Source organism: Eublepharis macularius, chromosome 5, assembly GCF_028583425.1.
Source record: "Eublepharis macularius isolate TG4126 chromosome 5, MPM_Emac_v1.0, whole genome shotgun sequence".
NCBI lineage: Eukaryota > Metazoa > Chordata > Lepidosauria > Squamata > Eublepharidae > Eublepharis > Eublepharis macularius.
The window spans coordinates 23,087,272-23,114,676 of NC_072794.1; the positions used below are offsets into that span (position 1 = coordinate 23,087,272).

The 27,405-nt window shown below is 45.3% G+C and overlaps 1 protein-coding gene across 3 annotated transcripts in view; it reads left to right on the plus strand.

Moving 5' to 3' along the window:
* The window catches only part of PBX1 (PBX homeobox 1), a 261,356-nt gene extending 256,494 nt beyond the window's left edge, over positions 1 to 4,862 (plus strand). For 2 of the 3 annotated variants that reach the window (XM_054979858.1, XM_054979859.1), the window contains exon 8: positions 1,040 to 1,137. Coding sequence is in view for 1 of the 3 variants with exons in the window: in XM_054979857.1 (XP_054835832.1) it covers positions 1,040 to 1,132 (93 nt within the window). In the remaining 2 variants the exon portion in view is untranslated. Of the gene's footprint in view, positions 1 to 1,039 lie in introns of all 3 variants that reach the window. The other variant, XM_054979857.1, reaches the window with a different exon arrangement.
* The last annotated feature ends 22,543 nt before the right edge of the window (positions 4,863 to 27,405 follow it).

Sequence of the window (27,405 nt, forward strand, 5' to 3'; positions counted from 1 at the left end):
ATGTTTGGATTCAGGGACAGTGGCTTCGATCCTGAACAGTGGCCATTTCCACACTGCTCACCTTCCCTTGGAACGACCCAAAACATTGCGCAAAAAATGCAGAAGATCACGTTTTCTCATGCGAGATTTGCACGATGTCGTGCAAATCTCGTGCGAGAAAACGCGATCTTCTGCGTTTTTTGCGCGATGTTTCAGGTCGTTCTGATGGAGGGTGAGCAGTGTGGAAATAGCCAGTGTCTCCACAGGCACAAGGATTTCCACTATGAAGTACGACTTTCTCGCCAGTACAAAATGCCCCCAAAATCCTGTTCATGAGGTTCCAGGAGGCATTCCAGGCAGCCACAGGAGAGGGGAGAGGGGAAAATGATATTTGAGGTGGGTGGGAAGAAATACTACTCTGGATCCAAGCCGGTATCTTTACATTTTCCTTTCAGTCTCTACCTATTCCAGAGCTTGGGTCCCAATCATTATACATTTCTATAGTTGTACCCCATTTTCCAAGTTTAAGGTTTCAACATTAAGTCTCTTTCCTGGAAATGGACAAGTATTTATGTTGTTTGTATATTTATTTATTGTCCACCTTGTCCACATTCAATGAACAACACTATAGGGTATGGGTTGCAGAAATGTGAAAACAAGCATAAATCTTAATTCAGAGCTGAAACATTGCTTAAACCAAGCATAAGTAATTAAACAAGACATATTTAACAATGTGGAAATTACCCAGCAGGAGCATATCTGCTGTAATGGGCAGTACCCAGCAGTATAGTCTGCAGTCCCTGTACTTTTACCGAATGATCTCTCTGAGCCATGAAAACAAGCACGAATTTAAAAACTAGTATAAATAATGAAGCGTAAGTCTAGCTCCTGGATTCCTACCTTTAAATAAATGTCTTCTAACATAGCTGTGCCAGTGCAGGAACCAAGGACAGCCATAATCTAAAAGGATTGGATGAGGAAGAACCCCTACTAGGAAGTTTTTAGGGCTCAGGAGGCTCATTGCGAATATGACTGACATATTTCTTTTCTTCCTTCCTAGGCTAATGGAGGTTGGCAAGATGCTACGACTCCTTCGTCAGTGACCTCCCCCACAGAAGGCCCTGGCAGTGTCCACTCTGATACCTCCAACTGATCTCCCAGCAATGCAGCATTCCTTTCTCCCCGCTGCCCTGCAACCAGGCAGAGGTGGGGGCTGAGAGGGAAGGGGTTTTCTCTCCTACTGTTGAAGCCATCGGGTTGGATCCAGAACCAGTTGGCGAACACAAGAGTCTCCTCTTCTCTCTGTTGGGATGCTTTTTTTCAGCCAATCTGGACTCTTCTTTATACTCTCTTCCCTTTCTTTTCTGGGTAGAAGCCACCTTTCACCACCGCCACCAAAACACAACAAAAACTCTTCTCAAAGTAGTGGTTCATTTTCATGATTTTTGTGTTTCTTCTGAAGATCCGATCTTTACATCTCTTCAATCTACCAGGCACCCGCCTCCTTCTGTTTCTCTGGTGTTCTCACTACCTCTTTGCAGGAGCCACCTAAGCCCCCCCCCCCCACCCTACCCCAGCCTACAAGCACCACTCCTCCGTTCCATATAAGGACAACTCTCTGTTCCTCTGAAATCTTGAACCCTTCTGAGTTGCCTCTGTTACAGGATGGATAAATGCAATCCTGGTTCTGCCAGGCATGTCCAGGACATGCCCGCCCCCTTTCCCCTGTTGCCAGGAGGACCAGGAGAATGTTAGCAGATCTATTCGTTGCCGTCCTTCTGTGCCTTGCATCAAACTCCCAGTCATGCCTTCTTCCACTTAGCCCTCCTCCCCTGCCGCTCATGGTATCATAATTAGGCCTGGGAATACTTTTGCTCCAAGGAAGTGCGCGTTTGGTGCTTAGATAAAATAATAAGAATGCAGTGTGTTTGGGTAGTATGCTTCCTGTGCCTAATTTATTATTGTTCCTATATCCATGTCTTAAAAGTTTGGGAAAGCTTCGGGTATCATTTTGAAATGTTATTGAGGTTGTAGCATAAAAAGTCAGCCAGATTAGAGGGAAAGGTAAACTTCACAAGGGGCCGAGGAATGGAGAGTGGGCAAGGCTACGTTACGGTCAGACTTGCAAAACTCCTGTAGGCACTGCTGACATGTTTCCAGGTGGCTGTGCCTAATCATCAGGTTGAGAAAACTTTTTTAAAATATGAAAGTGAAGATCTCAGGCTGCAGTGTCCTAGACAAGGTATCTGTCTCTGGTCTGGAGACATGGAAAAATACAGCACTGATTACAGTTCTGCTTTGTTGCGTTGGTAAGGAGGAAAAAAACCAATGCGACAAACGTTGCATTGTCTGACACGTGCATTGCATTTTACGGGCAGCAGATCAAAAGCGCTGGGAACAAGAAAGAGGAGGAAGATTACCAGAGTGAGGAATCATTCAGAGCCCTGGAGAAGCCCCCTTCATGACTTAAGTGACCTCACCTTGCTTTCCTGCTGCTCTTTTCAGTATGTGTGCAAAGAGAACCAAAGAAGCATAGCATCGTTGCTCTCTTCACAGCAGGTCTTCCCAAAAGGGAGCCCCCCCAAAAATGACCATTTATTAAAGTCCTGCAACCTTGCGGTGGGAGGAAGGCTTCACAACCCACCTGAGGGTCGCAGACCATGGGCTGGAGATTTCCAATCTAGCCCATATCTTCTGGGTCTCCTGGACGCACCTGTGTGACTCCAGAGCACTGCAGTGTCTTTGCATGAGGTCGTTGATACCTCTAGGGATGCGTGAATGCCTGAGTGCTCTCATTTACTTGCTTAATGTAATTAAATGTAATGAGTGCAATTGCAGTTGATTGCATTACTTGTGTGATCTTTTCTTTATCACACTTGCCACTGTATCCTAAACTATAATGTATGATTAAGAGGCACAATCCACTGGAAACATATCTTACTCGATCCCCATTCAAATGTGTGGTCACGCAGTACTGTTCAGCATGCTGGCTTTATTTTAAAGGATCTTCATTGTACAATGTCAATCAATGGCTTGGCAGTAGAGACAATGGCCGTTTTCACACTACTAACCTGCTTCTATAACGTTGCGAAACGTCGCACAATGCGAAATGTTTTTGCGCGACGTTTCGCAACGTTATGGAAGCAGGTTAGTAGTGTGAAAACGGTCCACATTTTTAAAAATAGAGAGAGAGAGAAAAAGAGATGGAACTGCATTTATCTGCCTGTAACAATATACCTTCCTCCTCCTGGGCTGTCCTGGTACGATACTCATTCATGGTACATACACTGGGGAATGGTTCTTCTTGTATCCAGATTTCCTATTTTTTATTATAACAATGATGAGTATTGGTTATTTTTGATGCTTCTGAGTTGCGTTTTCTCATACCCCTTTTTTTTCCTGCCCAGAAAAATCCGACTTCGATACCAAAAACGAAAAAAAAAAAAATAAAAACTGCAGAAACGAAAAAAAACTTAAAAAAATAATTGAAAATTAAAAACTTCAATTCTTTCAGCTTTATTAACATTTTCCATTGTTTCTTGCAATTTGTGTCTTGTTCTTTGTAGTATTGATGATAATGAACATTTGATAATGAATGTTCTTGTATATTCAGATAAAGGAAAAAAAACCAAAAAAGCAGTCTGAATTTAATAGTGTTTATAAGAAAAAAAAATTAAGACGTTACCCTCATAGCACGCATCAAAGGACAGGCCATCCCAACCCTGTCCTTTCTGTGGCAAAAAGGCTCTTCATACCTGTATAGTTTTTAACACCAGACTACCTACATTCACCCTTCTTTCGTTTCCATTTTTTTTTATTTTCATGCATTTGTGAATTAGTTTAAGAATGCTAGAAAAGTGTAGAGTTGTGCACACTCATTTCCTGTTACACAATGTTTAAAAAAAAAAGTGACAGTAATTCATTTTTGTAAAACTTTTTAAAAAATGGTTGGGATAGTGAGCATAATAGGGATACCTAATAATTTATGTTTACTAACTTTGAGAGCCAGAAATTATGTTTTTTTAAAAAATGTTTTGCATTCTTTGAAGGGGGGCTTTTATTTTAGGGCCCGGTTTGCTGAGACGTTTGCCACCACGAGCCTCACTAAACTGAATGGGAGCTGTTCTGTTCATTTTAATGCAGCTTGGCCCGCAGGAGTACTTGGTGGACTGGGCCTGTAATATATTTTTATTGTCAGACTATGGCCTTGAAAAAAGTCCCTTCCTTGCCTTCCCGCTTCCTCATCCTTTTCAGTTTGTTCAAAGTGATGTGAAAAAAGGAAAAGAAAAACAAGTTTAGAAGGGTTTTTAAAAAAAAAAAACACGGTATTTGCATGATTTGGTTGGTTAATAAAATTCATGTGATTCCCTTATCAACAGAATGCTTGAGCAGAAGGCTAAAAACCAGAATAACAAAGTGAACAAAGAGTGAAAAACTCTAAACAGAACCACAAAACTCTAAGCAGGACTACTGAGCCTCAGTCCTCAGGGTCATGTAAGGAGACAGGGGCCGTTTCCACACGGCTTACCTTGTTTCGGGAAACAGCGGAATCTCGCACGAGATGTTATCGCGCGAGATGACATGATAACAGCATCTTCTCGTGAGATTTCGCTGTTTTCCGGAACAAGGTAAACTGTATGGAAATGGCCAGGGTTTAATCCTTCAAAGGGTACTCATTGAAACAGTGTTCCTTTTGGTTGTTGTGGGTTTTCCAGGCTGTATTGCCGTGGTCTTGGCATTGTAGTTCCTGACGTTTCACCAGCAGCTGTGGCAGTGACACTGTGACACTGAGAGATCTCTGTCTTTTGGTGCTACACCTCTGAAGATGCCAGCCACAGCTGCTGGTGAAACGTCAGGAACTACAATGCCAAGACCACGGCAATACAGCCCGGAAAACCCACAACAACCATTGTTCTCCGGCTGTGAAAGCCTTCGACAATACAGTGTTCCTTTTGCTTTTAAGATGTTTTTAACGGAGGGAAGTTTTTAAAGGATGTAATCCCCCCTTTTAAAACACAAGCAACAGCGTGGGAAGCCCAGATTTCATGAGCAAAACCGAGCAGCAGTGAAACGAATTTTCTTTGAGGGAAGACTGCTTTCTTGCAGAAGTGAGTACGGGTGGGCCAATGTCTCAACCCCTCTACCCCATAAAATAACCAGCTAGTGAGTTCTATAACTACAGATTGACACTATTCTTGCCAAGTTAACAAGTTTAGTTCAGGTACAGCATAATGATTAGTGTTGGGCTAGCAGCGTCTAGGAGATACCATGTACAACAGGATAAAACGGGGGAGGGAAGAACCATGTACGCTGCTCTGAGCTTCCTTGGAGGACAGGCAGGATAAAAACGTACTAGACAGATCACTGCTCTCCCCTCTAAAATGATCAGAATTTTCCACTGAAGAGGAAACTGGGCTGCTCTGTCCAATGTTACCATTTCCATTCCAGGATACAGTGGGCCAAGTAGCTTCTGTGAAGAGAACTGCAGCATGAAGACATGATAATCTCTACAGAAGGGGTGGGGGTCACTGCTTTTGAATGTTCCCCTGAACTCCTGTCAAAAGCTGTTTCACATTCGTGCTACTCTGAATCCCAACAGAGCTGGGAAATAGTGCTTTTTTTCTTTTCTGTTCATTGCTGACAGCTTTTAAAACATTCCATAGGTTCTGGCTCATCCACCTACCGGAGCACCTTCAGAGGGAACCCCAGAGCCAAACTAGATGTGACAGCAGCCAGGATTCCTTCCCATGGCGGCCATTGCCATTTTAAAAAGGAGTTGTGGTTCTTTAAAATTGCCATGAGGCCCTGATCCAGATTGTGCATACAGTGCAGCAGCCCCGGGAGCTTTTGTCATCCCCCCACCCACCCACCCCCATGCCTTTTCAGGTGCTAATATAGCAATGGTGGCTGTTTTGGCATATGAAAAGGTGCCTCATGGCAATTTGTAAAGAACTACAACTGTTTTTTAAAATGGCGACTGTGGCCGAGGGAAGGCATCATGTCTAGTTTGGCTCTGAGGCTCAGCAGAATTGAGACTGAGAGCCAAACTACAAGTGATGCCTGACATAGGTTGGACACTTGTCAGCTTCCCTCATGTTTTGATGGGAAATGTAGGCAGCTGGGTGGAATGCTGGACAAGTGACAGTTGAAAAGTCCATTGGACAGCAGTCAGAGAGCCAAGCTGCAAGACCAGGAAGCCTACATTTCCCATCAAAACTTGAGGGAAGCTGACAAGTGTCCAACTAGTGTCAGGCGTCACTTGTAGTTTGGCTCTTAGTTCCCGGCAGTTGCAAGGGCTTAGCACTGAGAATATACATGATCAGAAAGATTAAAACATTGCTTTATATGCCTTTCCCGCACCTCTTGAGTTACCTGAGCAGGCCGCTCTAGGCCAGGGACTCCTGAAGAACAAAGATCCACTAGCGGTTCTTTAGCTGTTAACCACAGTGACTCTACTGCCACCACCAGACGGCCACTCAGACCGCATTTTTGATTGATGTGAATGAGCCACTCAGGGCATGGCAAACTTGTTTTGCTTACCTTAATTGCCCACAACATTGTTCAGGAATCATTGGTGAAGAAAAGGACACTTGTGAGAGCCTGAGCATGGTAACCGTCACAATTAAAAAGCACTAGGTAAGATTTAAGATATCAAAGTGGAGCCATTGTGGGGTGATTTTTTTGTGCTCTGAAAAGAACCCCCCCCCCAAATACTGGTAATTTTGTGCAGGCTCAAACAAATGCAAAAAGATTCACAAGGGGGTGTCCTATTGCTGACAGGACAATCAGCTCTTCCATTTTGGCTATGCTCTACTGAAATCCGCAATCCGCACAGCACAAAAAAACAAGAAGTCAGCGATGGAGCTGGGTCCTCTCCCCTTACTCAGACTGAGGGCAAAGCTGGGGACTTTATTGTCCTCCTTGATGTCATGTTAGAGCCCAGTCTTTAATTCTGTGATGTGTGGTCCCTTGTTGGCTGAGTCTGTGCCAGGAAAGGCCCCCAGTGACACCGCAGCAGCAGCAGCAGCAGAGTGTAAACAATAACAGTTGCAAGCAAGTATGAAAAAGGAAGCTGGAAACTTTCGAGCCAGGGACCTTTCCAATCCTCTTAAAATCACGGTTTTTCCTTGAAAAGATTTGCCAAGGGTGGGGTGGATTGGCATCATTCTAAAATTTTAAACACTTCATGGTATTATCTGCCCAACCCCATAGTCTTCTATCATATACAATGAGGTTAACTTGGCAAGGTTGTCTACTCCACACAATTAGGAAATAGTCTTTGGCTTTGTAATTAAAAGCAAGCATAGCTAGGCGTGCAGGCTCTTTCTGCCTTATGCATGCACTTTATACATGTTCTAACTAAATGGACAAAGCCACAGAGTAGAATTGTCCTAACTGTGTTAGTTCATGAAATTTGTACATCTGGGCTTACTTGGAGGGCCAAATATATGCTCCTATGGAAACCTAAGCTTCTCTGAGTTTGTTCCTGAATGGTAAGAGATGGAACTTTTTAGCAGGGGAAACTGCAACCTGATGAGAGTCTTGGCTGCACAGCCCACTTCACAAGGAGAAAGGCATGTCCAACTTAGACTAAATCCTAAGGTCCCGCTCTAAGTCCCTTCTTTTTTTTCTGTGGGTGGCTCATGGGGTGTGTGATGATACAAGCAGGATCAGACATTATTTTCCTCTGAAAAGGGGGTGAATGTGAATGGCTGGGATTCTTCTTTAAGCCTGGCATCTGCAAGCATTTACAAAACTGTTCACTTTGGGAAGGCAGTTGGAGGCACATGTCAACACCTCAACCCCGTCAAGTTTTCACATCCCTCTTTGCATCAGCCCCTTCATTCCCCTAAAGCTTCTTAAAATATTATTACTGTTAGTATCAAAGATGTATTACAACATGCATTTGTTTGTTCTTATTGCAAGCCCTTTTGTTTCTTGTAAAGACATCCCGCTTTGTTCTGCATTGCTTTGTCTGTCTGTCTTTTACTTCCAGTAGCTTCCCAATATAAATCCTAGGAAGGCTTCACTCTGACTTACATTAAGCTTTTCTGCTCCTTTGAAGACAATGGCCTGTGTCTTTTTTGATTCCCACTGAAACTTTTCTGTTCTATAATAATACTAACAAGGTGTAGGTTTTACAGTCTCCTGATTTGTACTGGTAATGCATATTCCAAATAAATAGTTTCTTTTGTTGCAAAAAATTGATGTATCTCGTAATTTCTCCCCTTCCGCCACATACACAGTTTAGTAAGGGGGCGGGGGGGGGGAGTCCTGGTCATCTTCCATTCTACTCGTGGATGGTTAGATTCGTCGTTCAGTTATCAGCGCTGTAGATCATAAAGGTCCAAACTAAACTCAGGATGGGGCTGTTTTGTAGGGCTGATTCCGCACACGTTGGATAATGTACTTTCAATGCACTTTATCAATCATTTGAGGAGGATTTTTTGTTCTGCACACAAAAAAATCCGATCTATAAAGAGGATTGGAAGTGCATTATCCAACGTGTGCGGAATCACTGTAGGTGATTACTAGGAGCGAGCTGGTTGTGTTCAGCCTGGGGTAACTTGCAGGGTGAGGTCTCGGGGACTATCCCAGCCTACAGTACTGAGTGCTGTTGGAGACAGAAATAGCATCCTTATTGGTGGGTGTTGGGAGGTGATGCCAGAGCCATTGCTTCAGCACCATCTCCACACACCGCTATTGAATGGCGAGCAGAACCCAGTTTCAGCAAGTAATGTCATCGTCTGCACCAGATGCTGCCTAGCTGTGCTTATGCACAGTGCTGCAGATACGGCTCCAGCAGTTACGTGCCATCTCCTGTTGCCCTCTAGTAAGAGTGATACCTCCTCTTCCTTCATCAGTGGTAGGGGCTGAGATATTCCCTATGACCCACCTTGCAAGTGTTTGCTCTTTCCAGCTATGTGTACGCTATCAGTGTGTGTGTTATGTGCCGTCAAGTCACCTCCAACCTATGGTGACCCTACGATTGAAAGACCTCCAAAACGTCCTATCATTAACAGGCTTGCTCAGATCCTGCAAACTGGAGGATGTGGCTTTTTTATTGAGTCAAGCCATTTCATTTTAGCTCTTCCACTTTTCCTACTGCCTTCCACTTTTCCTAGCATTATTGACTTTTCCAGAGAATCTTGTCTTCTCATGACATGACCAAAGTACGATAGCCTCAGTTTTGTCATTTTAGCTGTCAGTAGCCATTCATTAACAAGGGCAAATATCTGAGCCAGTGTGAACTATCAAACATGCCAATATCTTTGTCATAGGATCTAGATGAACCTTCAGGTGCCATCAGGAAACGTATCTACAGATCAGGCCAAACACAGTTTCTTCAGATCGGGCCAAACACCACCATTGTTGTCATTCTGCAATGACAGTCCAAGAACCCAATTAAAAATGATGTACGATTGGATCATTTGCCACAGCTACAATCTGCTTGAAACCTTTAGGAAAGCAAGAGCTAAAAGTCATCGCTCAAGGGCCAACATGGATTGTTCCATTTTCCTTGCCAAGGGAGATCTTCCTGTACAAAGTTCATTGAAATAAACAGTAGGTCGCCCAGTGCTTTCAAGCTCATGCTGCTTTTCAGACCTTTAATGCCACCTCTGTTGAAAGATCATATCACATTGAAGAGAGATCCCAGTAATGGAATTAAAGGCAAATCGTCATGCCAGTTCTGCTTGCTTGAGTCTTCCTGAGCTTTAAATGTCATTACCTTCTGGTCATAGCCAAGACTGTGAATGAGAGCAAGAAGAAAATGTCTCTTCTAATGCTTGGTTCTCACTTTCCGTGACGACAGATGTCATTTCCATACCTCTCAATTCTCATGCCCCAGTCTCAGAGCAGTGGCTTCCAACAGCAGGGAGCTCCAGTCTTTGCTATGGGAATTAAAACTTAAGAATAGATGGTTTTAGTCAACTCATGTCTCGTATCAACACAAGGGATTTTTGCAAAACTTTACAGAAGTTACAAAATGTGCAATCCTAAGAACAGTGCAATCCTAAGAACTCTTTCCCGAGAGTAAGCCCCACAGAATAGACCTTTGATTCTATCTCTAGATCCCATTTGTGGACCAAACTAATCAGTTCCACAATAGATGGCTCCTATGGCTTAACTACAAATTATATTAAGAGCCTTTTGCACACGTATGCTGTGATCCAGAGGGTCAGCTTACTAACCATATCCATCTTGCAAAAGGAGTAAAGTAAGGCTGTATGTTGGCCCCCACGCTTTTTAATCTTTATGTAAACAACATGGTGCCTTTCATTTAAAAATATGCCCACCATGCACCCATATTAGCTGGCCAGTAATTACCCATACTACTATATGCAGATGATCGGTCTTACTATTGAGATCTGAAGTAGGCCTCCGGAAAATAAATAATGCCTTTGATTCGGTAAACTATAAGAAATCGAAAATTAAAGGTGGTGAAATCGAACTAACAACCCAATTCAAATACTTGGGAGTAACCTTTAGCCAAAACCTATCTTGGAAACTGCATCTTAAACTAGCCCCTGACTGAATTCACACGTATCGACATAGCGCTAAACTGTCGGGATGCCAGCATCTTCCTAGCACGATTTCTGACGTCATCGCGCCACAAAGACGCTGGCATTCCGACAGTTTAGCGCTATGCAGGTACGTGTGGATTCAGCCAGGGATATAGCCAGACCAAACTCAAATGCTCTCATTAGGTTTTATTTTTCAACTGGGGGCCAACATATCCTGATGGCTATTAGAGCATTTAACGCAAAAATAATCCCCCGGTTTTTATACAGGGCAGCCATCTGGAATAGACCTGAACAGGATTCTGAGTAGACCTGCTTAGGATAGTTCTGACAATGCTGTATTTGGAGTTTTACAGAATAAAAGGAGAACTTCTGGGCCAGAATCCCCCGGTGTTTGAGAACTAGGCTCGCCTCCATTTGTGAATGTTTTGTGTTCCTGAACTGCTGTCTACAGATGCCAGAAGAATTAAGCCCTCTCAGGGACTGTAATTAATAACTTTATAAATGTAAGGGGAATTGAGGTAGCTGCAGTCCTTTAGTCTATTATCTTCCCTTGCTGTAGTGAGCAGACGCGATGCATAGAAGGCAGGAAGGTGGTGCAACGAGAAAGGCTTGTAGGAAATGGCTACCACCCGTTTCGAGAGACAACAGGGATTATCCAGAGCGGAACCTAGTAACTCTTGGTCAAAACACCTCAGATTATGGGGTTTTTTTGTTGGAAAATTGGTTACTCTTCAGGAGTGAGGATGATAGTCTGCATTCCTATTATACAATCCTTTTCAGCTCTATCTGGGCAATGTTAAATTTTCAGTATTTGCCATTTCCCTAAGAGTCTGAATACCAAATACAGAACATAACTCACACTATATGAATCTCTTCTGGTAAGCCTTTACAACTATCCCACAGGGACAACTATGAGGTTGTTTGTTTGTTTTTCCCTGACATTTTCTTGGCAAATCTCTTCCACAGTTCATTCACTGAAGGCAATAGCAGGTTAAGAGTTCACCTATGTATTTAAATTTATATATACGTATAAACATATACACACACACATCTTGCCTCTCAAGAGGAGGTTTCTGAAACAGTTTCCACATAAATTCAAGAGTTCAAACAATTCAATAAATAATCGGTCATAAAAATAACCCAAGGCTTGAGTGAATAAAAATATCTTAACTTGATAGATGGAACAGCAATGACAAAATACCTAGTGGGCAGGTATGATGAGGGGTTTCCACAGTCAAGGTGCCATCATGGAAAAGAACCTTATCTCTGGTAAGCAACCCACCACACTGTTGAAGGTACAGTCTCCCAGAAAAGCACCTCCAGGGAAGATCCAAATTGGAGTCATAGGGAACTAAATGGTCCTTTAAGTGCTCTGGTCCTAGACTGTTCGCTGATGCAGTGGAGAAGTAGTTGTGAGCAAAACAGATGAAGCCACACTACAGGCATAACCTGTAGCGTGGGTGGGTTCTACAGAACAACGCAACAAAGGCTGATATAACTAATGCTCAGTAGAACGACGAACAGAAGCTTGTAACGGCTAGCATCTCTAACTTCAATTAAATAGCAAGTTCTTGCTTGCAAAAACTTGGTTGGGAGTTACGACCGTGGGGGATGGACATGGTGGGGGAACTGTCAGCAATGGCATGGCATCTCTTCCAGGAAAACTCAGAAGCAATGTCATTCCTCTTTAGGGAGTGCCAGAAACTCCATGGTTATCATAGACAGGACTGACATTACTTCCTGATGATCATCTTTTAATTTTTCTCAGGGAAGCAGGCAGCTCTATCACCAGCACACAGACACTTCCTCTGCTGCTAACCTGCGTTCACCAGCTCTGCCCCTTCTAGGCTAAACCTTCTATGTATTCAGGGTCTCAACAGGGGTGGGTGAGGGTACACTTCACTGGGACCCAGAGGGACCTGACCCATGCTACAATCTCCATTACCATGAAAAAAAGAACTGAGAATAAACTGTAGATCATGATGACTAAGGATATTTATAGAAACTTACTTCCTTGTATCTGTTGTCCGGCTCTTGTGAGATTTGCTGGAGCCAAACAGAAGCAGAGTTAGAGCCGCAAGTCTCAAGCAACATGCTGAACTGCTGAGCCTCCTGGATCTATCCTATCAAGAAATACTAGGATTACCAGGTCCCCTTATACTCCCAGCAGGAGGGAAGAGGCTCCAGCACTCATCTTGTCTTCCGGGAAGTGACATCATCATGCAGGTGTGGGAGTGTGTGCATGCTTTGTAGCAGGCTGATTTGGGCTCCAAATCAGCCTGCCGTGAAGCACGGGACGGGAGCGCTCTCGCGGTGGCACAATAACGTCACTCCAGGAAGTGACATCAGCCATTTCCACAAGTCTTAAAAATAGCACCCCACTCACTGAATGCTGGCGGCTTTTCCACACAATTTCTGACATCACCGTTTCCAAAACGGATGCAGTCAGTTTTGATTCTGTTTTCATGGTGCCACAAAAACGGAATCAAAACTTCCTGCATCCGTTTGGGAAATGGTGACGTCAGAAATCACGCAGAAAAGCCGCCAGCATTCAGTGAGTGGGGCACTTTTTTTAGGATGTGTGGAAATGGCCATCGTCATGCTGTCCTGGGAGCTCTCCTGGACAGCCTTTTCCCGCACTTTTCCCATCCTGCCAGCTAGGTGAGTGGGGGTGGGGGTGGGTGGAGGCTAAGAGCAAGGGATCTTGTGTTCCCACTGGCAGACCTGGGATCCCTAAGAAGTACCAGTTTCAAAGTTTTCCAAATCAGACAAGGCCTTTCTGCAGTCAGGCAACAATATAGTCCCTAGGAAAGCAGATGAACAAAATCAAGGTGAAAATGATTTCAATATAGAGACAGTGTCTGTGGCAACTAATTTTCAATGAAGTGTACATAGTCCTGTAGATTCTGTAGAAAAAGCTGGAAGATGTTTCAGCCAAGCCGGAACTCATCAAAAACTGCAGGTGTTCTTCAATGGGGCAAGAATGTTTAAGCTGCTTAGCCATCTTGTCTATGGAATGTGAACTTGCAAGAGAAATTTAATGTGGGGGGACTAGTTCAAGATTTTGCGATGAAAAAGGCCATTTTTGCAGCCATTTTGATCCATTACATTTTTTTAAAAAAGATCTTGACAGGATAATCCCTTTTCAGTGACCAAAAGGTTACAAAATACTTACCAAACTGGTAGGACTCTCAGGCTGGTTTTTGTTATTAAGCAAAAGTTGCCAAAGCAGACTTTTTTCAGAAATGTAGAATATGCAAGAGTAATTTCATAACTATAACAGACTTCAGAGTTCGTGAGATTGAATGTATGGGTTGAGGGATTTCAGTGTGGGAAGGTGGGGCGTTTTATGAGTTTGTATGCGGTCCAAAACGTAATGATGGGGCCCTGCATGTATCCTCCTTTCCCACGCTCATAGTGAGCCAAAATTTCCTAGAATCACCAGGGGAAGAAGGAAGGCGATTGAAATGGCGGACAAGATGGCAGGAGGCCCTGCAGATGCCTGTAATCTGTCCTTGCTGTTGCAGAACTTTGAAAGGTATACGCAGTATCTTGAAGCTGCAGCAGCCCTAAAGATTTAGAAGCTGTGACAGTCTTCAAGAAAAGTAAGAATTACTGAGCCGTTATGATCAGGGGCGGCGGGCCTATTGAGGCCAGGTAGGCGGTGGCCGCAGGCACGGGGTGCCGGAGGGAGCGCCGGAGGAGGCTCGGCGGGCGGGAGCGCGCGCCACAAAGCACCAGCCTCCTATCCCTCCCACCCCGCACCGCTGCCGCCGCCAGCACAAGCCCCTGGCCAGGCGCAGCCACCGCGGGCAGGCATCTGCGGCGGCGCAGGCAACCGAGCGGGAGAGCTTGGAGGCCGCCCGCCGCAGCAATCGGGCCAGCGGCGGCGCGTGCGCTCCCGTGATAACGTCACGCGTGACGTCATCACGCAGGCTGGTGCGCGCGCACTCGTGCGCGTGGGGGGGCACCCGGCCAGCCGGCCGCGAGCGAGGTAAACCCTTGCTCCGCCCCTGGTTATGATTAGGGATCTCAGGTGCCTGCCAGTGGCAGGCAACCTCTCGGTAGTTTGCCTGCTTGCTCACCGATTGCCAGCACCTGCAGGGAACTTCAAGCCACCCGGCAATTTCCTGCCACCAGCGCAGTGCGCACTCTCTCGGCAGATGCGATGATGTCACTTGCAGAAGGACGTCATCACGGCAGCTGCAGGAGTGCTTCTGCACTTTGCCTGGGGGCCAATTCTCAAAGAATCAGCCTCGCAAAAAGCAGCTGGTGTGTGATGACATCACTTCTGGAAGTGATGTCGTTGCATTGCCGGTTGGAGCACGCATGTGCGCAGAGCAACATCCAGTGAGTACCAGGCCCCCCTCACACACACCAGGAGGGTATACAGACATGGCAACACTAGTTATGATCCATAATTCAGTAGGGTTCTTGAGATAAAACTTCTCTGTAGTGCTTTTTGGTCATGTAGCCAGCAGTTCTTTAATATCCACCTCACGACGACACTTTTCTATTTGGTTCCACATAGCTCCTTTTAGCAGAATCCTTGTCTCATTGACGGTAGAGAGTAGGAGGAAACCAGAAACACATCTCTGCAACTAAAACTGCCATTCCTCTCCCCCCCACACACACAAGCTAAGGGAGTTTTGTGTGTCTCAAGTTTCAGTGTTGTCCTTATCTCCTAAAACAGGATAAACTGGGGGAGGAAATTATTTGTTCTCTGCTTCAAGCCCTGCTGCTTTAAGAGTCCCCTGAGTTTTGTGGATTGCCAAGACTGTATCAAACCCACTGCCTAAAGCTTGCAATTGTATTACTTTAATGGTTATTTAAAATTGATTCTTTGCTTGTTAATATGAAATTTACTTTGCAAGGCAATTTGGAGGTCTGAATGCTATTTCCAAGGGAAGGCAAGAAGCTTTGGGACTATGAAAACTGTCAAAATTATCCTCATTTGGAATTAAAGTTCCCCTTAGTTCTTTTTGCCTTGTTAGGGCTTTGTAGGATACCACCCTTCAAAAATCCCTAGAGAGAGACCCTGCCAGAGAAAGTTACCCTTTGGCCTTAAAACAGTAGTCATTAGCTACAGTTAGGGCCAGAAGATCTCTCAGAATTACAATTGACCTCAAGACGACAGCAATCGGTCCCCCTGGAGAAAATGGCTGCTTTGAGGTGTAGATTCTACGGCATTTTATAGGGTTGCCAGCCTCCAAGTGGTAGCTGGAGATCTTCCAGAAGTACAATTGATCTCCAGGCCACTGAGATAAGTTCCTCTGGAGAAAATGGCTGCTTTGAAGGGTGAACTCACTGGCATTTATACCTCACTGAGCCCCTCCCCTCCCCAAACCCCACCCTTTCCAGGCTCCACCCCCCCAAATCTCCAGGAATTTCCCAAGCTGGACCTGGCAACCCTACATTATACCCTGCTGAGATCCCTCCTCTCCCCAAAGCCCACCTTCCTCAGGCTTCAGCTCCAAATCTCCAAGTATTTCCCAACCCAAAGTTGGCAGCCCTAATAGTTACTGTAGTCACTTCTGAATGCACAACACGTTTCCTACATTGAGAAGCATCTTAGAGCTAAAACGGCTGGGGAAACTGATTAGTGGAACTGAAGCGGAGAGGTGGAATATGCAGCTTCTAAATAAATAAATAATACATTTGCAATCTAGCCTTTTTTCAAACTAGACCTTTGCACAACAAACTTAAAAATAGTTGTTGATTTCAATGGCCTTAATAGGGTTGCTCACTAGCCAGTTTTCTTCCGCCATGACTCCACACCCCACCCCTCCATCCAATTGCCAGACAAGGTATTTTTCACCTAATGAACACGTAAGAGACCAGTTTTTAATTTAATGCAGTTTAAGGCAAAAATATTGGTTGTGCTATGCATTTGAAACCTTTTTATTACTAGGCTTGCAGCTGATTTTTACTTTCATTTTCACTCAAAACTTTTCTGTGCCTCAAAAGCAGCTTCTCCTAACAGTGCAGCAGTCTTTGGCTACCTTTCTAATTCCCTTTCCTTCCTAGTATCTCTTTAGTTTTGCTGAGCTGTGCACCTCAGATAAACAAACTTTTTCTGTAGCCTCTGTCACAAGACCCTTTGACAATTCAAGGTCTTTCCTCAAGAGTATGGCCTCTTGACCTTAGTGAGAGCCACCCTTTGACTTTGTTAGTCCTACCCTAAAGTGGGTTGGTCCAGGCCTTGGGTAGGGATGCTAATCCCCCCAGAGTCCAAACCAGGGGGGAGATGATTGGGGGGTGGAGGAGAGCAGACGCTTATCCCTCACACAGGCGCTCCCACACCCACCCATCATACCAGAAATGATGTTATTTTCTGGCACTATACAGAAGCCTGCCCTGCATTGTCCCCCCCCCGCCCCTGCACACGTGCAACAATGAATAATGTCATTCCTCATGCAACAATGAATGCTCCAGAGCGTGCCCACACTTTGCACCTGTGCATGGTAAGTTTGCCCCATGCACACCCCCAGTTTGGGCTCCCAGGGACCTGGCAACCGTATCTGTGCCACAATGTCACTTCTGGGGAAAACCTGAAAGTGACATGGCATGGCTCACCACCATACAGTTTCCAGTGACTCCTAGAGCTTACCCCTCATTTAGACTACTGTAATTCACTCTACGTAGGGCTACCCTTGAAAGTGCTTCAGAAATTTCATATCATATATTGATTTTGAAGCAGCTGCACCGGCTTCCAGGACCGCCTCTCCTGGTATAACCCCTCATTTGCCCTGCATTCTGCAACTCAGGGCCTGTTGGTGGTTTCTGGCAACCCCATACACATTCATGGCACACCTCAGCTGGAATGCTGCATGCAGTTCTGGTCACTTTTGCAGCCCTAGCAGTAAATGGTGGCTGAAAGCCGGGCATGATACAAAGACACACAAACACATTTGCTGGAATATAACAAAGGGAGCCAGTCTGGTGTAGCAGTTAAGAGCAGCAGGACTCTAATCTGGGGAGCCGGGTTTGCTTCCCCACTCCTCCACTTGAAGCCAGTTGCGTGACCTTTGGTTAGTCAAAGCTCTTCCTGAGCTCTCTCAGCTAGAGTTGGCAGATTGGGCCGATTTGGCCCTGTTTCTGGTCGATTCAGCCTGGATCAGGCTGCTGTCGAGTTTGGGAGCACTGCTGCGCTCTGCAGTGGCCCGATTCAGGCCCAAACTGGGTGGCTGTGGTGCGTGGGATCATGCCGTGCTGCCTGGGGGCACACCCGCCAACCTCCGGGAGCTTGCCACTTCCACTGACCACGGGAAGTTTGGCGGGCAAGGTGGCAAACCCCTGGGACTTTGCCCACCACCAGCAGGCACCTGGGAACTCTACTCTCAGCCCCACCCACCTCACAGGGGGATTGTTGTGGGGATAATAATAACACACTTTGTAAACAGCTCTGAGTGGACATTAAGATGTCCTGAAAGGCGGTGTATGAATCAAATGTTGTTGTTGTTAAGGCCACAGTGATATTGATTACAGCTGTAGAAGTTGGGCTTGGCATAGGTCAGGGACCCAGACACTGGACACCCTGCCTGACATTGAGGAAAGACTCTGTTCATCAGCACACCTGCTGAGGAGAAAAACTCATGGATGGCAGAAAATGGGATCCCGCATGGGCTCAAGCCATTGCATGGTTCTCCTGCCACCTGAGCTGAGCATGGCTCTGGAAGCGCCCAGCCCCAAGGTCCCGTAAGGGGGGCCCCCAATGGTGATGATAAGCACTCAGGTCCTGTCCTCCCCCAAACAGATCCACCAACCACATTGTGACAAAACAAACAGTGCAACCAAAGCAACAAAAAACCTGTATCGAGTAGCTGTTACATGACCCTTGCTGGCCCAGAAACAAGACAGGGAGGGTGGGAAGGCAGCGAAAGCTGACTGGTGCTGCTCTGACTGGGGAGCGATTTTGTGCTGGACCAGATGGACCAGAAGGGGAACTAGCCCTCTGCAATCCACCCACCTGGCCCGCTGACTGGCACAAGCTGCTGCAGGAGCCTGTGAAAACTGCACAGCCCCCTAGGAAGGAGACAATGGGGAAGAAGATGGCCCCTGACCTAAAGATGGCTCCTGTGCTATGTGATCTTGGGATTTGGCATGCAGTTCCCTGTAGGCCTTCCTTTGCAGCAGGAAGTGACCTAGACTCTTAAGGGAGTACAGTTTGGGATTGGCAGCCACCTTGTGCCCACTGGGGGGAAAAGGCAAAGACTGGCAGGGGTTGTGTGTGAGAGAGAAAGAGCTGCCAATGAAACGCTCAACAGCTCTTGCTGAACAGATAAGCTGGTAAGCAGATCTGGCAAATGGACAGAACTGAGTCAATGCCCCCCCCAACACACCCACACACACCAGTCCCCAGCATTCTGCATCTGGAGTCAGAGTTGCTGTTTGCCGTGCTCTTGGCATCCCGGATGGATTCCTTGTCAATGATTATTCAATTTCCAGCTTGACCTTTCGATTCTAAATAGCACAGCAATATCAGTGTGGCCCAGCCTGCAGCTCTGGTGCGAAATTAACCGTATCAGCCGCTCACAGGAGACCGGCGAAATCCCGGCGGTAGCTGAACTCAGCCTGCTTTTCTAAGCCGCCCCAGGAATTATCTCCTTCTCCGGCAGGCCTCCTAATGCTCGTCTAAATATCACTGCACTCCCAGCTGTTTAATTCTAATAAATACTCATCTATTCTCCAAACAGACAAATGTTAGGTCTCAGGTGGGGCTTGAGCTCATCGGCAGGCAGGAGGGGAAAATAAAAAGGGAAGAGCCAGCTGCTGGCAACCGACTCTGGGTTCCCATTCGAGGGAAGAGTGAGTGGTCTGTGTGTGAGAAAGTGGGGGAGGAGGAAGCTGCAGAGCGGTGGAGACGACAAAGGGGATGTCGGACTATTTACTTGGAGCTTTTGAGGTTTTAATATACTTGTGTGTGCCAATCACCAGGGCATCTGGAAATCGGTCAGTGCTGAATATGGCCTCTGCTGCGAAATGCAGTTTGTAAACCACGCTCAATGACATGAATGTCGGTGATTTCCCATCCACAAAACCACTTTTCAGAAACTAGATCTATGAGTACCAGGAGGTAACCATGTGCAGAGGATACTCAGCTCTATCACATACTTCTAGCTGATCCTTGGGAGGCTGTAGAAACTCTGAAGCAGTACCTGGGGGCAGTTTTAGAATGGATTCAGGCTGGGGTTGTTGACTCTGGGTTCAGAAATTTTAGAGATTTGAGGGGTGGAGCCAGGGGAAGGGAAGGAGCTCAGCGGGGTACGATGCCATAGAGTAAGCAGTAAGCAGAAGGTCTGGCCCTCCAAAGCAGCCATTTGCTCCAAAGGAACCCAACTCTATCTTCTGGAGATCAATAATTCCAGGAGATCTCTAGGCATTATCTGGAGGATGGGAACCCTAATGCAAGCCAATAAACTGAAGCTTAATCACAACAAGACCAGTAAGCAGAAGGTCTGACCTTCAATTTAAAGTGTCACATGTTCCGGATGGAGTTACACTCCCCTTGAAGGAAAAGGTCTATAGTTCAGGGGTTCTGATGGACCCAGGCCTACAGCTCGATAAGCAGGTGACACCTGTGGCCTGAAGTGCCTTTTACCAGCTTCGATTGGTTAGCCAGCTGCAGCCTTTCCTGGGCAGGAAAGGTTACATGGGGTGGTGGAGAGTGTCCTCAAGTCAGAGTTGACTTATGGATGACCCCTGGTGGGGTTTTCATGGCAAGAGACTAACAGAGGTGGTTTGCCATTGCCTGCCTCTGCAATCCTGGTCTTTCTTGGATGTCTCCTATCTAATTACTAACCAAAGCCAACCCTGCTTAGCTTCTGAGATCTGATGAGATCAGGGTCACCTGGGCTCTCCAGGTCAGGGCTGCTACATGGGGATGGCCTTGAAAATTGTTTGGGAAACTTTAATTGGTGCAGAATGCTGCAGCCAGGATGTTGCCTAGAGTTGGCTGTAGGAACCATCTCCCTCAAATCTTGGCACATCTATGCTGCCTGCATATTTGTTTCCAAGTGTAATTAAAGGTATTGGTGCAGATGTTTAAAGCTGTATATGATTTAGGACGAACATACCTGAAGGATTGCCCACTTTCTTATGAACCTAACCACTCCTGTCATCTTCTATGGCCCCACTTTGGGTTCCCCCACCTTCTGGGATTAGGCAGGTGGCAACCTGGGAGAAGGCCTTCTCAGCTGTGGCACCAAGATTCTGAAACTATCTCCCCAGGAAGATTCGTTGTGCCACCTTCTGCCAGAGGGTGAAGACTTTTTTTGTTTTACTTGGCATTCCCTCAGTAATCTCTCCTTCCTGCCTTTGTTTTAACTGTTGTTTTTATGTTTCTATATGTATTGTAGTTTTGGTTTTAATTATTTTAATGATGTGTTTTTGTTGGCTTTAATAGTTGTTAAAATGTGATTTTATTGTGTATGTTTTAATTTGTTAGCCATTTTGGTGGCCCATATGAGGGCAGAAAGGTCGGTATAAATTTTGTAAAAAAAATGTTTATGATGAGTATGCTACTCCTGATGGTTGCCACACTGTCTGAACAAAGGTACTGTGTATATTTTACGTGCATGTACAACTGTAGTATACACAAACCAAAACTAAAGCTTTATGTGCATGCAAAATACATGTGGTATCCCTGTTCAGACAACATGGTGACTGAACATATTAGGAGTAGAATGTACCCAATATATATAGTTGCTGTCCTCCTGGTGTGTGCACACATGACATCTGAAAAGGACTAAGGTGAAATCATACATTTACCATTTGCTGTTTTATGATCTCCTAGGAGATGGTGAGAAAGAACATAAGCAAAATACCTCCTTACATAAATGTGACCTTTTTAAAATCACACCCTAGCTGTAATAGGTTAAGAATTTTGCCAGTGATAATATACTCCTTTTTTGTACCAGAAAGCAAATTTGGATGATCTACTAGAAAGTTTAGAAATCCAAAGTGCCAGCAAATTAATTCGAGGTCCAGAATAAAGACTACAAGTATAAATGCTAACTTGTATGATTAAGTCTAGCCAACAACATACAGAATTTCTGTGCTCAGTGGATCCTAGAAGACTTGGCTAACAACGCAGGTGTTCTCTGAGCCAAGTTGGTATATCTAGAGGCTCCAGCTACCAATTAGTGAGTGACACAGCAGCCATCGGTTTGTAAACACAGTGACAAAATAGGAACCCGTATCTATTCAAGAGGCATGTTGGAGGACTTGCCTCAAGCCGTGCCTTTTCCGCATCACCCCTCCAACCTGTTCTCATTAACTGGATGCAGATGAACGTGATTATCAATTTTGCAACAGCTACTGGGATCAAATTGGATAAAACCAGCTGCTGTTAGGAGTGTATAATTGAATGAACTCGTGACTGCATTTCCAAGATAAACTGGAGAAAAGAAAGGACATCCTAGAAGGTCCAGCTTAGGCACAGAATTCGGAGTCTGGTTCTGGATAAAAGTTCTTCCCAGCACAGCTGTTGGAAGCAATTCATCAACTGTAGTTTGGAATCTCTATTCCATTCTCCATTACAGAAATGAACTTGATTATAGTCATATTCTAGATTTTTTTAAAAAGGCTTTTGATTAAATCCAAAGTTAAAGCATTTGCAAATTATTTCATGCTCCAGAAAATCATGGAAAATATTAACGCAGGCTGTCACCTCAGTTTCTGTGCCAGGCAAGCCATACGGATATTGCACAATCTGATATTTTGTGACTCACGCTTATTGACAACTCAGATTCCATAAGCAGCATATTTCCTTTTAGATTTTTTTTTTTTTTACAAACCAGTACGGCTGTCATGGCATCCATTCCTTCAGATAGTCACTCCATGTAAGTAGGGTTGCAAACTTCAGGTTGTGAAATTCCTGGAGATTTGGGGGTAGAACCTGGGGAGGGACGGTGTTTGCGGGGGAGACCTCAGTGGGGTCATATTATCCAGGAGGACTGATCTCTGTAGTATGGAGATCAGTTGTAATTCTGGGAGGTCTCCAGGTCCCACCTGGAGGTTGGCAAGCCTACCCCTAACCCATGGGCAAGTGACAGGTAAGCAGGACAACATCAGTGTGAACTACTTCAATTGTGTTCATGCAGTGTGGAAGTTAGAGTAGCAGACTCAACTGACAGATCTGATCTTTTTAGAGAGTGCGTGAACTTGTATTTAATTCTCTTGAACCAAAAATTTAGGTTTCATTCTTTTTTAAAGGAAAATTATTCTATCGGATGAGCCCTCTGTATTGAGAGCTGTTGGCCAAATGTCTTTTCCCCCTTGTCTTTTCACAAAAGTGCAACAGTCCAAAAAAGAAAACTCCAGGGCAGCTACAGGCAAGAACAGAAAATGAATGGTATTAACAAGATCAACGCATTTTTCAAAAGACGTCTAGAACATATCCATTTTACATTGGTGTTTCCTAAAGTTTGGTCTGATCAGATAGATTTCTTGTGGAAAGTTTTAAGCCAATGAAAGAAATTTTAATGATGTAGGTATTATAATACTAGTGTATTTTTAAAAATACAACACACCTTAACTATACAGCCACTTTGGGAGCTGTATTGTATGCAGCTGTCTTCATTAAGTTACACAACTGCTTAGTCCCAGGCCAGGACTCTCCAACAGCAATTCTTTATTTCCCCATCTCTGCTACCTACATTCCATGCCTTTGAAGATCCCAGGAAATGAGGGCCAAGCTACACATGACGAATGACACTTGAACGGCAAGTGGATTGAGTGGAGGGCAAGTGAACAGGGAGAAATACACTTGCCATTCAAGTGTCATTCGTCATGTGTAGCTTGGCCCTGAGTCTCAGACCTTCTGCTGGCAAAGCATGGCTCTACCACTTAGCTATAGCCTCTCTTGGTGGTAAAAAGTGCCATCAAGTCATAGCTGACTTATGGAGACCCCTGCTGGGTTTTTCAAGGCAAGAGACTAACAGAGGTGGTTTGCCATTGTCTGCCACTGCAACCCATATTTTTGTTGGAGGTCTCCCATCCAATACTAACCCAGGCCAACCCTGCTTAGCTTCTCAGATCAGGCTTGCCTGGGCTATCCAAGTCAGAGCATAGCATCTCTTATTTTTCATCAAAATCACATCTGGTTAACTGGGAAGCAGGAGTATCAGGCCACACAGGGAGTTTTCCTTTTGCAGGTTTCATCATCTGGGTTCCATAACATTTAACGTTTCCCATATAAAAATCGGGGAGCACATTGAACACCCCTATTTCTATACCAAGGATTACTGCTAAAGTTCTTTTTTCTGCATAGATGAAGGAACTCCATTTTCAGGCTCTTAAAGAGAGGCTATGAATGGGCATCTAGTCTATCAAGCTACGTCATGGTTTTGTGAAAGCCTTTTTGAATGAACACAAGATGCTTATTGGGTGGGCCGCTCTGGGTCTGTGTCGCCTCATGTGGAGCAGCCAATAAGGAACAGAGCAGCTATGTAAGTTTATTTTGTCTGCCCCTTGGCAAGCTTTTGCAAGCTGAGGTTGCCCTGGAATCCGTCAACCAAACAGAAAGTAACTTTGCCAGCATGCAAAATGGCAAGACTATGCTCTGTGTGGTACCTGAGTGCATTAATGTGCATGTGCATTAATGTACAGATAAAGGGGCTCTATTCTGACCTTTGTGTTGACCTGGATAGCCCAGGCAATCTCTGTCTCATCAGATCTCTGAAGCTAAGCAGAGTGAGGGCCAAGCTACAAGTGACGAATGACACTTGAACAACAAGTGTATTTCTCCCTGTTCACTTGCCCTCCATTCAATCCACTTGCCGTTCAAGTGTCATTCGTCACTTGTAGCTTGGCCCTGAGCCTTGGTTAGTAATTGAATGGGAGATCTCCAAGGAGGACCAGGGTCTTCATGCAGAGGCAGGCGATAGCAAACCACCTATGATAGAGCCAAGCTACAAGTGACGAATTACACTTGCCTGGCAAGTGAACAAATTCATGTGTATTCCTCCCTGTTCACTTGCCATTCACTTGCGCTCCACTTGATCACGTAATCAAGTGGAAGGCAAGTGGAGGGCAAGTGAACAGGGAAGAATACACGTGAGTCTGTTCACTTGCCAGGCAAGTGTAATTCGTCACTTGTAGCTTGGCCCTTAGAGTCTCTCTGCATCTCCCAAAGTGAAGGGGGAGGGGTGAAATTGACAGAGCCTTCAGGAAGCTCAGATGAAATTAACAAACCCTCTGAGGAGAAATCTCCTGTAGAGAAGTGAAATTGACAGAGCCTCCGATTCCGTATTTTAAAACTACACTTTCCAGCGAACACTGCGTCTCCCTACACTTGAGCGTCCTCCTGTAAGACGTCTCCTGTAGAGACACTCAGTCTCTTGTCTTGAAAACCCCAGCAGGATGCCTCTAGGTCAGCTATGACTTGAAAGCACTCCCTTGACCACCATTCCTCACTTGAGATTTAACTCCTGGGAGAGACTTAGTCCCTGAAGGTCATTTTAGCAGTCCACATGAGCTTAAAATAGATATCTCCAACACTTTACCAGTGTGGGTTCCACAAAATAGGAACTGTACCTTGTAAAGATGGACAAATAGAGACGAGAATCTGTTTCTCTGGTATTGATGACATTGATATAACTCTTAGGACGGGGCTGTGTGTCATAGGCGTTTTCAGAGTGGGTGAACCTGTCCTAAGTGCCAAGAGCTGGACTAGATTTCCCTGGAGACCCTCTCCAGCTGTGACACTTGAATAACGGAATCCTCAATTTTTACGGGATTCCAGAGTTGGCTTTAATGGGCTGAACAACATTGTTTTAACCACATTCTGGGCCCAAATTACTGGAAAGTTCTTGTTCATAAACTCAAATAAAATAATAGTGAGAGTTGTGCAGAGACATAGTGATGCTCACATTTGTTTCACTGGGACTCACATAGGAGACATTCCCGGTGGTTTGGGCCATCTGCAGCTTGGGAGTGATATCAAAAGCTTTCCGAACATGGCCGGGGTGTGCTGGCAAGCAGGCTTCTTAGCCTGTCACCCCGATGAGAGTCTTCTCTGTTTTCACGCCACGCACACAGATTCCTTCACGCATTGTGACCTTTCAAACCTGTTCCTTTTTAGAATTGCCGAGCGGTTATTTGCATTCCAAATGAGCGGTGTTCAGGTTGTGACACCCCCCCTTTCCCTATCCATGGGCAAATTGCCACAGAAGTTGTCAAAGACTGGGGGAATCCAGCTGGCCTGCTCTCTCTTGACATCCAGAATGACTAGCGATCAGGCCCTGTGAAAGCCATGTCAGCAGGATCCTGCCTTTCGGAGCCAGGTATGTGTCAGGCATGCAAGCCTGCCTAATGGTCTGGTGTCAGACTTGGACCTGGAGCTGATCCGTATCAAGGCAATGCAGCTGAAGTCCAATGACACGGTTTGTTTAGCAAGGAACGATCTGACAAGATGTGCCTTCCGCTGTCTCACACAACAGGCTGGAGAGACATCGCCAGCTGCTGACATGGTGGATGGGCGGGTGTCTGCGGGTGCCACTTCTTCTCATCAACATGTCGGCATTTACTGCTTATGCAATCGTCATGAGCTTCTTCACATTTCTCCCTGGTTCAGCATGATGCCAGGCAAAGATCAAGTTGCAGGACAAGCTCAAGCCAGGGTGTGTGGCCTCCTTCCTTGGCCTCCCAGATATCACGCCTGGCCTCCTTCTCCACCCTGATGCTGTCAGAGGGGGTGTTGGCTGCCCTTAATCCTGGTGTGTTCTCCAGTGATGACTTTGCCACAATGCTGGCCAGGATAGCAGCTGGTTCTCTGAGGGGAGATAGGGGGAAGCGTGAAGGCATTTGTTGAGACTAATCAGAAACTAGCAAAATCCTAGTTTCATAAACAAACTGTAGTTATACCAAACCATGGTTTAATTTGTGTTATGCCTGAGCCAAGTCTGTGTGTGTGTATTTCAATCAGCAGTGCACATGGACTTGCTATTCTGCATACAGCAATCACCACAAGAAGGACAAATTCACACTGAAATCACAGATGGGGAGAGAGACGGATTTTAGCGAACCACCATTACGCCCACAGGTCTGAAGTTAGTGGCTTCAAGGCCAAGGGAAATCTGTTTGCTTATTTTGGAATCAGCGTGTTTTTTATTTCCTGACTGAGGTGGGAACGTTTCCCAAACACTTCAAATAAGAACAGAAACACTTGCCGTGGAAATCTTGAGTGAGGTTTATGCTGTTTTCTCTCTTCAGAGACCTTTCCCTCCATCACTCGCCGCTCAAAGCAGCTCTGAGCCCCATATTGGCAACTCAGGAGCAATTACATCACTCTCGACTGTCCTGACACAACGGGAGCTGGCGACACCTGAACATGAGCCGATGAAGTTGACAGTGGTGGAGGCCTTTGTGGGGAGAGGGCATGGCAAGCTGACAGATGATGTAGCACTCAGCTCAAGTAAGGGAAGCTCTTTCCCTCATAGATGGCCAAGCCTGAGACAGAGTTTCAGGCTTATTTTCATTCCCTCAACAGCGACTTGAATTTTACTTCAGTCCTGACTTCTCCATACTTCCACTTGCCTTTAATTTAAACTTATTCCCTGCCTAGGGATAAAATAATTCCTTGCTAAAAAAGCACCCCGTGCTGTGCCCCACAACAACAAAGAATGTGCTTTGTGTTGCTTGTAGGAAATATAGAAAGGTAAGCCCCTGACAAACTTCCAGTAAGAAGAGACTCTAAGAATCCCTCCTTACGTGACCTCACCAACCATATGCAATATAAGGAGGGAACTCCGGGTTCACTGAGATGAGATAAAGATGGCCTGCATGCTTTTTGCTTGCAGAGAAATGGCAGTTCTTTTATTAACAAATAATTATACCTAAAATCAGCAGATGCTATACACAGAAAATACAGATGTAACCATTGTTGCATTTATCTCAT